Consider the following 13120-nt stretch of genomic DNA (forward strand, 5'->3'; position numbering starts at 1 on the left):
CACAGGGGCCGTTTCTAAATGACCTTCTCATCCCATTCCTCTCTGTCCTGATGATGTGGATGTGTGTATTAGGACAGGAGAGGATCAGTGTCATATCTATAATCTAGGCTCATTATAAAGTTGCTGACACATGATCACATGACCAACAAAGTGCAATGAAGTTAGTTTTGACCTCAGATAAAAGGTTGTTTTAACCTCAAACGTTGGTTGCGATGGGTTGTGTGGTTAATCAAATGCATTCAAATTGCGGATACTCTGTTATGGGATAACTTAATATATTGCATTATGACTAGTTCAGTGTGTCCCGTTAGAGGCCTTTAATACTGATCATAACCAAGCCATTTAGAGATCTGTCTGACAGAGATGTGCATGATAGCCTACAATTTAACTTATTTTATTATTTAATTGAATAATGCAGATGTACAGAAAATAGTTTAATTTAATTTAACGACTATTTCACAATATTTACTAAGACCCACAAAAATATTGAAATATATCATTTAAAATATATCAAAATATTCAATGACAGTGTTGTTGTGCTTGAGATAGATGGGAAATGTTTCAAAATGCCAAAGCAGTGGACAATTTTAATGAGGATATATATGTAATATCATATGTCTATATCTAATACAAATTCATCAGACATTAAATAACTCTTAAACACATCAAACAAAAGCAGCCGTGAAGTCATGAAGATGAGCTCTAAACCCTCCGGCTGTCCTGAGAAACTCACATTTGACCCACATTGAAAACCGTCAATAATTCATGAATTCTTAATCACGGTTCAGTGGGTCCAAGGGGCCGTTTACACGGACACCCTCTTCAACTAAAAACATAAAACTTGTCATGTAAATATGTGTTTTATCTGCTCCCAAAGATTGTTATGTTCGAGAGAAAATAATGGTTACACAACAATGATGTAGGCTACTAGAAACTTAAAAGATGTTCATTTGCGTTTTTTCATGTACAGACGACAACATTGTCAAAATGATCCTCATTCAAATGGATCAGCGAAAATGACTAAAAACACTGTATTGTGCTGCCCGGCCAGTAGATGGCGATGCCACTTTAAAAAAAAAAGAAAAGAAAAAAAACATTACACGCATACATTTACACTTAATACACACGCTCATGACATCACCGTTTTCACAGATTCACGTTTTTGTCGTTTACATGGCGAAGATAACGGTATCGTTTTCAAAAACTTGCACTTTGAAACCCGTTTTCTAAAGTTTTAGTTTCCAGGCCCCCAAAACGGTGTTGTTGTGTAAATAAATGGCCAAAATGCATAAAAAGTTTTCCGTTTTTAGTCGAAAACGGTGTCGTATAAACGGCCCCTTAATGGAATATTGATGGAGTAACACAATTGGAGGTAAAAGTTGAATAGGCTATCAATCCCTTTTAGCATTTTATATTTCACTATTATTTCTAACCAGTGCATTATGTTATTTGTCAATGAATGTTCTTACAGCTAATAAATAAATCTCCACTCTCTGCAACTGGAACAGCACATATAGTCACACTTTACACATCTATCACAATAAATTCACCCCCTCCCTCCACTTACACAAATCCATTTCCTGAGGAACCACAAGTGTTTCGAAAAGTGCTGTTGTGGTTTTTGCTGTCAGTGTTTTAAGAGAAAATTGCATCCAGAATGGCTTGTACCCTTTTAATCACAAGTCGTTTGGAATAAAGTGTTTGCTAAATGTATAAATGTAAAATAAATTATGCCCATTGTGGCTTTGTTGTAGGTAGGGCCTATACACTGTAGGCTAAAAAATGAATTTTTAAAGCTGTGAATTGAATACAAAGATTATTGGAGTAGGCTATAATTTAAAAGAAATGCTACTTCAAAATTCCGTGTTTAATCGAATGCGTTACTTTCAGTTTCTTTATTTTTAGTGTAGGGAACAGTTTGCATGAGGAGAAAAATATGAGACAATTTAAATGTACACAATAAACAAACAAACAAATAGGCACAAGGCCAAAATATTCTGGATATTCGAGAAGCGCGGGAAATTGGTATTTTCGATTTTAATTGCTGTTTATAAGAACGTAAGCTAAATATTCCGTGGACAAATAATAAGGCAACAACCGTTTTGCACGATACAAACCTCGAAATGTGTCGAAAAACCCTCCCTCTCTCTCTCTCTCTCTCTCTCTCTCCCTCCCTCTCTCTCTCTCTCTCTCTCTCTCTCTCTCACTCACTCACTCAGTGGTTGGTTGTGAGGGCTCGTCTTTCACTAGAGGCGTTGCTCTTCGGCAGTGGCGCTTCTCTCTGCGAGGCAAAAGAGAAATTTCCGCTTCCTGCACCGATAAACAACTAACGCAACTTGAGAAACACTGGCCGAACGGCGAACGGCGGATCGGTATACAACCGAGCCTCGGTGTTCGTGGACGGGTGTTGTTCGTGGAGCAGTAGTGGATCAACCCTCCGACAATAGCCGCTTTATTCGGGTTTTCTTTCATTGTTTTCAAACATAAGGTTCCTCCAGTATGTCGGATCGGGGAGGGCTCCCGAGGACTGGAGGAGTACCGTCTCCGCAGCCCTCCAAGCCGATGGCGATCACCTCCAATCGGCCGGTGCACATGAACCTGTACGCCACCTGGGAAGTGGACCGGTCGTCCCCGAGCTGCGTGCCGAGGTAAGGCGCCTCTACACCGGGGAGGGAAGCAGCGATGCACCGCCGGATAATGCGTGAGGTTCAGGGCTTTTTCTTGACGCTTATCCGCAATCTGCGATAGTGGATATAACTAGATGTAATTAATTAGTCAAATTGGCGTGGACAGTTTTCAACACGATGTGTGTGTGTCGCGGTTTGCAGCGAAAGAGGTATGAAGAATGAACGGTGGCTCAATCTGAACACGACAGTGCGGTGAAGACAACCAGAGCAACTTCTGCTTAACAAAGAAATGTTCAGACATGCAGGGTTCATGTGTGGTCTTCAGCCTGTCAGTGCTCGGGATTATTTGTCGGGAATGCTGCATGCTTTGTTTCCCAACCTGCTGTTCAGGAACATATTGGGGTAGTCTAATATTAATAGACCGATATTGCTCTTTTTTTTTTTAAGACCTGTATGGATACAGGTATTGTTAAGGTCAGCGTGATTATTGTTCTTATTTTATTTTTTTATCGGTAGACCCAATATTGACAAAATGAGAACCGATTAGCCTAAATTTAATCCGAGTTGATCATAATTATGCATTGTATTTTATCCTGGGAATGTCTAAAATATAGCCTATGTTTGGAATATTTATTTGTGTAACATAGCTAGGATTCTATTGTATATAGTCATGCATTGCATTCCGAAATGGTATGGAATGGAATGGAATTGGATTGGGATTCTGCAAGGGTAACTGTAGAGCTTGATCCATTTTATTTCAACCTGGTGTTCTGGAAAATATTGGAGTAAAGGATAGCGATTAACTGATATTGTTTTTGTGTTTATTTTATTAGTAGTAGTAGTAATAATAAGTCTTATTATTATTTCACAATTTTTGTTTGTAGACCCAATATTAAACAACTGAGAACTGATTAAGTTGATCGTGAATATCGGGAAAAACATCTCTCCTCCCCACTTAAAAGGAGGAACGCTATTTTATCCTATTCATGCATTGTGTTCCAACCTGGGAATAGTCTGAAATGTATGTTTGGACAGCTGCATTGTTGGGAATATATTGATGCGATAGATGCTGGGAATGCTGGTTCAGTATTTGCAGGGATTCATATGGAAATAGTCTTGTATATATGGGATGCTGCTATGGTAACTGTAGAGCTTCATGCTTTGAATTCCAACCTGGTGGTCTGGAATATGTTGCAGTCATGTGGTGATCCTAATGTGTAGATTCAGATTTCAGGCATTGTGTTCTAAATTGGGAATGGTATGGAACTGGTTTGGGATGCTGCCATGGTAACTAGAGCTTCAAGCTTAGTGCTCCAGCCTGGCATGTGATCAGGTGAACATGTATGTGTCAATCTTCAAAACAACTGTCTGTTTGAAATCCAATACTCCCTGTTGTTTTGGCCTGGAGTTAATATCGGCTACGGATACAGACAACACATGCACGTGAAATGGCTGCCCATTGAAGCTAATTGGTTTATTTGTATTAAATGCGTATTGATGGAGCAATTGGGATAGATCTGGGTTACACAGCGTGCGCTTGTTTTGCATGGCGTCATGCTGCTGATATTGACAGGAAACTCTAAAAATACATGGAGATATTGATTGGCTTGTTGATGTTTTGTGTTTGGCCGGAGCGGTGGCTGTATTCAAAATGTAATCCATTAGGAAAAGAGCGTTGCGCTCTTCTTTCCACTACTATCATCTTGCTCGCAACTGCTATTAAATATTGATGCAGTCTTGTTTTATGTCTAATTCAGGTGGACAATAGCCCTGTAATTCACCCCAGCTACTTAATTAGAGCTAAAGATGGCACAGTGGGCGGCACAGGGCACCCGTGCGGCGCGGGTCTGATTTCTGACTGTGGCTTTGTGTATGTGTTTGTGAGTTTCACATCTCTGTGTGAAAACTGTGAATAGGAATGGGAATTGATGAGCATTAAAGGGATAGTTCAGCCAAAAATTAAAATTATGTCATCATTAATCACCCTCAAGTTGATCCAAACCTGTATGAGTTTCTTCTGTTGAACACAAAGGGAGATATTTTGAAGAATGTTGGTCACATTGTATTTTTTTTCCCATACTATGGAAGTCAATGGGGACCGACTGTTTGACAACAACTTGAGGGTGAGTAAATGATGACATAATTTATTTTTGGGTGAACTATCCCTTTAACAGCACAGTAACATTTCTTGATTCAAAGTGGACATAATGATACTAATGACTGTCAGTTCAGTGAAAGAGTCAAGAACCGCTCTGGGCTGCGTTTCCTAAAAGCATCGTAAGGCTGAGTAAATCACGCCAACCACTGGCACTAATGGGCTCTACTTTTGGAAAGACAGATACAAATCAGTCATTCAAGGCTCTGGTTACTCCTGGTATTAAGATGCGTTTTGGTCGACCGGATCACAAGCAGACGAGGGAGACACATTCCCGTTTACTCCTGGTGTTTTAATCCGTCTCTTCTGTCCACTTTCATCCACTTCTGTCCTGATTTCTTCGAGGGGAGCGTCTATGGGCGGGAAAATGGATGGGTTTTTCAGATCTTTCGATCTAATGCACAAAATAAGCTTGCGCAATTTACATATGACAGACCCAAGATCAGCTGAATGCTGTGAGTGTGTGTTAGAAATCGGCCGAACGCCTGTGAGTGTGTGTTAGAAATCGGCCGAACGCCTGTGAGTGTGTGTTAGAAATCGGCCGAACGCTGCGAGTGTGTGTTAGAAATTGGCCGAACGCCTGTGAGTGTGTGTTAGAAATCGGCCGAACGCCTGTTCTCGTAAACGAACGTAAACCTCTTCTCATAATGTTACGCATGAGTTCAGTAGACGGAGAGCAGACGAGCTTCTGAGGCTGTGTGAACACACTCGATCACACGAGTGTTTACACTACGAAAGCAATCCGGTCGAATGTGTTTTCATCTTCCTCTGGAAGTGTCGAAAGTGGACGAGCTCAAAGCGTTTAGACCCGTTTACAGCTGTATTTAGTGTCGTCCACTTGAGATCCGATCGACCAAAACAATCTTAATACCAGGAATAAACCGGGCACAAGAGTTCAAGTCTTTTTGACCGAGTCATTTAAAAGAACCTACTCACAAGAGTAATAGAAAAATGATGGCTCTTTCTAGTTGTCGTCCTTGCCGTAAATGGGCCTTAAGAACCGTCCTCGATTCCCAAGCCTGTGTTTGGCTGTAGCAAATGAGCTGTCATCTGTATCTGCATGTCAAGCGTTTTGTTGTCGCAGGTCTGTCATTTGTCTGTTATTTGTTAAGATAAAATCCCTCCTTGCAGAAACCCCTGAGCGTCTTTTGGCAGCTGATTCATTGATCGATGCCAAAGGCCAGCAGGAAAACAGATTGACACCTCATTCAACACAAACAACAACAACAACACATTCAGTGTGCCATTATATTCACACTTCTGTCATACACTTCCCCAGAAAACCTTCAATACAAGGATCGAACCAAATGTTCAGTAACGAAGTAGTTTAGTCTTTGAAAACACACATCGATCGACCTGAAACATTGACGTCATTGACACCAAAACGCCACTGGTTCTCACATCTGACTGAACGTAGTCACTTCTGAATTCTGGACAGGAACGTGGTCTTGGTGAGAGTGAACTAGAGCTTCAGTGGTTTTAATTTCAGTCCGTTCCTCACACAAAGCTATCAGATGACTTTATTTTATAGCGCACAAGCCGTATGGATCATTTTTTATGGTTGTTTTTTGTCTTTTATTGCAGATTTACAGATTTAAACACTATGAAAAGAGCTGCGTGAAGATTCTTATCTTTAAAGAGGCCATATTATCCCCTTTTTCAAAGTGGATGTTGTTTTTGGGCTCTATTAGAAAAAGATTTCATGCTTGAATGTTCAAAAACACATTATTTTCCCCATATTCTCCATTGTTGCAGCTCCTCTCTTCCCAGTCTGTCAGTAACGCTCAGGGGTGTGTTTCCCGAAAGCATCGTTAGCCAACTATGGTCGCAAGTTCTGTCGTTATCAGCAGTTCAACGAGTCGGTGTTTCCCGAAACCATCGTTCCCACGAACATTCGACGAACAAACAGCATTGCGAAGTCGTGTGTTTGGAAGGACAGCTCTCGACCTGTGGTTAGAAGCAGAGTCTCTAGTTTACATGACGTGGACTCAATACATCATTATATTGAGCCAAATAAGCAAGCTGACATTCAGTACAATCTATAACTTTTATTTAGAATACATACACGTCATTTACGTCTTTTAGTTTGTCAAGAGATTTAAAGCGTCGTTCTTGAAGAGTGTGTGTGTGTGAACGTGCTCTGGTGTGTAAGAACGAGTCTATGATTCAATCTGGAAATAAAACAAAATAACTGAGAAAAATGAGAATTAGTCCTCAGATGTCATGTACATAATTTACAGCAAAACATCTCGCGTTAATTCAATCTCTAACAGATTCATTAAAAGTAGTTATTACTCCACCACCTGCGTGACATCATAACGCGGTTGAACGACCAATTTGTGACAATATGGTTTCGGGAAACAGTCGTGACTAGCTAGTTGATTTCTTCAACGATGCATCGCACTATAGTAGTGAAGTAACGAGTTATGTCGTTGTACAGGAAACACACCTCTGTTTAGTTCCTGTCACGATGAAGCCCCTCCTTCTGAAAAGCACACTGTGCTCTGATTGGTCGGCTGGAGCAGTGTGTGTTGTGATTGGTTAAGCGCTTCAAGTGTGTTTGGGAAATGCCCCGCCCCTTACCATAACCGCTTAACTAACTCAACCAGGCCCCGCCCCTTTATTTAGTGTATTCATTGGGCGGGAATTATTTAAATGAGGAATATTTTGTTCCTGGAAGAAAACTCATGATTACAATTGAGGCTTTGTAGACCTTTTTATGCTCAAACAGCAACATTACATCCTAAAGAAAGATAAAAATAAAAAGAGTCAACTATTCCTTAAATTTGAGAACATTTGTGGTCACATTTGAGGCGTATTTTCAGTATTAGCATTGCGTTTGGCACAGACTCTGGTTACTTCCTGTTCATCTGCATCTGTTTCCCTCTGCAGTCTGAAGGCTGGCGATGTCACATCCTTTTGTTTGCGCTGCCACCGATTTCTGGAGTCACGCTTTGTTCACATGATTTGATTGCCGAGCACAAAAAGAGAAGAAATGAAGCCGACAGTCAGAGAGAGGATGGAGGGAGATGCAGAGAGTTCACACTGGAAATGTGAGTTAGGGAGCGAGGGAGTGAAGGGGGGGATGATGGGACGAGGGTGGAAAGGTAATTGTTTCTGCCGCAAGATTCTGAGAGAGAGAAACGAAACTGTGGCACCCAATCAATATCGACAGGCCGGCTCTCCAAACTGAGATTGAGTTCTCCTTGATATCCACAAGAACGATCAGAGAGCTGGAGGCTCCGGCTGAATCAGCTCTGAAGGTCATCGCCACTGAGACACTGAGACCACTGCTTTTGCTGTTCTTGGTTTTAATGTGAACAATATATCTGTGCAAATTATTAAAAAAAGCCCTTTTATTCTGAACTCAGCTCCATTCTGGCACAGAACGCAGACCTTTGATGATCTGCTTGATCCAGTTTCACAACAACATTTAAAATGATATAATCAGTAAGTAATGACAACATATGTTTGGGCATTGCTTAAACTCATCAAAATAAGTTAAGCAATTTACTTTTTTATGTTATACAAGATTCAGCTCGTGTTTAAGTCAGTTTAATGTGATTTAAGTTGAAATGACTCAAACATTCAAGTTGATCGTACTTGAATTTTAGGCAGCATCTTTTTTACAGTGTAGAATTCTGTTATTTGATGTAAAATTAGTTTATTATTATTAATTAATTGGCTGTGCATTACAGGGATTTATTTATTTGTATTAATTTATGTTAATTGATTTTATTTTCATTGTTTATTATTCTGCTTTGCATTACGCCATACAACACCCCTTAATTGTATTATTATTAATAATATTTTTAATTAGCTTTGGTTTTTATATTTTCAGTTTTAATTTTACGTTTTAGTAATTTTATGTGCTTTTGTTTATATTTATATTTAGTTAATTCATTTTTTATTTCATTTTTTTCAGTACTTCAATTGAAAACTTATTTTATTTCAGTTAATTGCGAAGGCAACACTTCTCATTTTCTTTTATTATTATTATTATTATTATTATTATATAAAATATAAATAATACATGAAAAAATTAACCTTAAAAAACTATTTAACTATTTATTTATTTTAAATATTTTTAATGTTTAACTTTTGACCTCTTTCGCACTAACGGCACCGAGGCTCATTGCCTGTTCAGGAAGGCATGTGTGAACTAGTGCTAAATGTTCTTACACTCACGACTTGCCCTTGCAAGATCTTTCCTGCCTTCACTGGAAGTGTTGGGGAATTTTCGACAGTTGCATTATGGGTAGTCTTTGCTCGGGAACGGAGATGAGAGATGCCTGACATTCCTCTCCATCCTTTAAATTGGGAAATTTCTTTCTTTCTTTCTATTTTTCTTTCTTTCTTTCCCTCGCTCAGGTGGAGGATTATTCTCTCTTTCTCAGAGTCAGATAGTCGCACTCTTCAAACTAAAGACTCGCTTCTGCAGTGAAGCCGTCCAATACAAATATATTGTATGAGATTTAATTCATTTAAGCAGTTTTGTCTACATCATTTGCTATGATTAATTATACATTGATTAGCCAAAACATTATGACCTAATATTGTCATGTACAAGTCTGTACATCATTTGTATCATAATTAATGTTAAATCCAACTTTTATTTTTGTGGTTTGTATTGAAGACCTTTGAGTTTTTGCGTTTGTATTTGATGATGTAGTTGATGCATATCAGCTTTATGTTCATGCATCAGCTCTGTTCCTGTCAGTGTTGTGCATGTTTATGTCATCATCATTACTGTTATGAAACCATACACTCCAATGCAGAACTGAAAAATGTTGTTGACGACAGAGATTATTACCTGATGAGTGAAACCACAGCACTGACCCACTGGAACGCTGAGATACTGACACGTTTATCAGTGTGTGTGTGTGTGTGTGTGTGTCACAACAGGCCTGTCAGTGGTCATGTGACTCAACTGCAAAACTACTGACTGCTGGGATCCTGAAGCTTATTATGAAGGCTTAACACTGACACACGAGAGCGCCGTTCACTTCATCTGTGTAAGTGTGTGTTTCTGCACAACACATGCGATGATGATGATGATGATGATGATGATATAACCTGAGGAACTGAATCAACAGCAGCGTTCTGACGTGTTTCCTGGGATTGTTAACTGTATTTCTAATGATACACACACACACACACACACACACACACACACACACTCGGGTGTCATTAGGCCAGAGACCCACTGACCCACTGACACACAGAGACGGCAGTCGCATGACTTCAGTCATTCATAACATCAAGATATGACTGATGATGATGATATCACAGACTCATATTATATCTAGTTCATATTCTCATCCAGTTATTGTTCTGATTTGTAATGTGTTTGATGAATGAGTCGTTCCATCGGTGTGGCTCAGGAGCACATTAGAGAACATCTAATAGGCATCTCACGTTTTTATGACTGGAATCTGATGATCCTGGTTCTAATTTTGATTAAAATTATGATATTTTAGCATTATTTATATACTATGATATTATTTATTAATATTTTGAGTTAGTGTTTATTTTTTTATCATTATAATATAGTATAACATTATAATAATTATAATAGTAGTATGTGATAGTGTTATATTAGCTTATATCAGTTTTCATTTACAATTTAAGTTTTAGTAAAGTTATGTGCTTTTGTCATTTTCCTTAGTTTTTTATTTATTTTTAGTATATTTCTATATAGTTTTAACTGATTTTTATTTTTAATTATTTACAGTTTTAGTAATTTAATAATTATTTCAACTTTTTCAATTTTAAAGTTTTCCATGTCATATTTATATCACATTGTATTTTATTAACAAAAATAACTTTTAATAGCTTTAGTTAACGATATCAACACTGGATTCCAAATGGAAAAATAATCATATTATAATTCCAACATTGCTTTATAAGAAAATAATGCCTAATAGTAGTAAAACAGTTTGTACATTCTGAAACGTTATGAAAAAAACCCCATAATGACAAATAAGCAAATATTTGTCATGATAATGAATATCATATGAGAAAGAATATTCCTAATTGTCATTACGGTAATGTGCGAGAATCTCAGTCCTGTGTAGACAATAGATGTGTTTTTAAATATTAAAACAAATGAAATTCAGATTCCACATGGACAAATAACTGAAAACACATTGTATTTCCTGTCAGATGTTTGAGTCAGACAGTGCATGACATCATCTTCTTCATCTTCATCATCATCTTCATCATCATAAGGTGTGGACGTCCAGTCTTTCAGCTCCAGAGATGATGTCATTACTCCGATTAAATTTCAGTCTCTCTGATTCGAAATAATAAGGTCGTGTGTGTGTGTGTGTGTGTGTGTGTGATCGGCGTGTTGGTGTGTGTGTAGTTCTCCACACCCTTTCTTCTCGGCTGCGGTTGCAATCGAGCATCACTGTGTGTGTGTGTGTGTGTGAGACAGCAGAGACACATTCTTCACCGCTGAACTTCAATATATACCAATATATCAGTCACTGCAGATGCATAATCATCGTGTCTTATCATCGCCAGGGCATGTCGGCGTAATTTTCCATATTGTGCCGATGTTTACATTTATGTAAACATCGGCACGATATGGAAAATTATGCAGCGCATCCCTAGTTCTGAGTCAAGTATGTGGTTGCTAGGGTGTTTCTAGGTGGTCAAAATAGCCCATTTTCCAGTCTAAAGATATTCCTTTAGTCAGTGTGTTTTTCACTGGTTTTATTGTCCACCAAGTGAAATATTGTTCATTATGAACCGCAATAATAATGGAGAAACATTCACTCTCCTTCATTGCTTTTCCATCTCATCTCCAAATAAGATTAGCGGTCTTGGCATCATTAGTAGCTAATCGTGTGTGTGTGTGTGTGTGTCAGAGCTGATGAGAGTTTATTCATCTCTTTAAACTGATCGTGTGTGTGTGTGTGTGTGTGTGTGTGTGTGTGTGTCAGAGCTGGTGAGAGTTTATTCATCTCTTTAAACTGATCGTGTGTGTGTGTGTGTGTGTGTGAGAGAGCTGGTGAGAGTTTATTCATCTCTTTAAACTGATCGTGTGTGTGTGTGTGTGTGTGTCAGAGCTGGTGAGAGTTTATTCATCTCTTTAAACTGATCGTGTGTGTGTGTGTGTGTGTGTCAGAGCTGGTGAGAGTTTATTCATCTCTTTAAACTGATCGTGTGTGTGTGTGTGTGTGTGTGTCAGAGCTGGTGAGAGTTTATTCATCTCTTTAAACTGATCGTGTGTGTGTGTGTGTGTGTGTGTCAGAGCTGGTGAGAGTTTATTCATCTCTTTAAACTGATCAGTGTTTAACTTGTTGTTTTACAGGATGGACAAAATGATTAATTGATGCACCTCTGTTATACACTCGCCGGTGGTTTCGAGGTTGTAATTGAATCAGTATTTGCCCCAAGGACCATTTACAAATTGTCATGAGCATACATATGTCCAATAATATCAAGATAATTTTAAATGTACTTTTAATTTATTTATTATAGTTTTTTATATTGATAAAAAGCAGCTTTATTTGCCATACAACAGTATTTATTTATGAATATTTTTAATTGGCTTTTATTTTTTTATGTTCAGGTTTCATTTTTAATTTTAGTTTGTTTTAGTAATTTTATTATTTCCTTTTGTCATTTTAGTTTTCTTTATATATATTTATATATAAATAAATATTTTTTTCTTTTTCTATTTATAATTTATTATTATTTCAGTTTTATTAATTTAAGTACTTAAAATTAAACTTGCATATTTGAGTTACTTGCCAAAACCACATTTCAAAATTTTCTTTAAGGTTAAGTTTTTCATCAAATATATATTTTTAAAAGTAATTTTATTTATTATTATTTTTCAAAACGTTTGTTCCTATAGTTTTAGTTCGCAGTCACAACACTGACGGTCCATCATTCCTTTAACCTCACACTCATGTGATTTAGCATCAAACCCTTTAAAGACTGTGTCTATAGAGTGTGTGTGATTTCAGAGCCTCACACTTTCAGTCTGTTTTGAGTTCAGTGAAAATGAAAGCTGAGCGAGTGTTTGATGGGTGTCTCATGTTGTTTTGAGAGTGTGTTCAGCGTGCGGGACGTCCCGCTGTGTGTGGGACTTCCATGACGTACGTGTGTCTCTTATCTGTCCAGAACAGAAAGGTCACAGAGTCGTGTCGTCATCTCTGAAGATTACGCTGATGCTTTTGCTTTCTGTCAGAAAGTGAACCGTTTACAACCAGACGTCAGAAGTACAAGCGTTATGTCTGATAATGCTGAAGGACCAATCTAACAATCAAAGTGCGTTTTTCACCATAAAATAGCCAGTTGAAAAAAGGCTTTTTAATATTTT

At 38.1% G+C, this 13120-nt stretch overlaps 1 protein-coding gene across 2 annotated transcripts in view; it reads left to right on the forward strand.

Annotated features, from left to right (window-relative positions):
• Positions 1–2245: 2245 nt before the first annotated feature.
• Positions 2246–13120, forward strand: part of pacs1 (phosphofurin acidic cluster sorting protein 1) — a 54959-nt gene continuing 44084 nt past the window's right edge. For both annotated transcript variants that reach the window (XM_084109731.1, XM_084109732.1), the window contains exon 1: positions 2246–2648. In XM_084109731.1, coding sequence (XP_083965857.1) covers positions 2500–2648 — 149 coding nt within the window. In that variant the 5' untranslated portion in view covers positions 2246–2499. The remainder of the gene's footprint in view (positions 2649–13120) is intronic.

The sequence above is a fragment of the Abramis brama genome (assembly GCF_963993115.1).
Source record: "Abramis brama genome assembly, chromosome: 3".
Classification (NCBI taxonomy): domain Eukaryota; kingdom Metazoa; phylum Chordata; class Actinopteri; order Cypriniformes; family Leuciscidae; genus Abramis; species Abramis brama.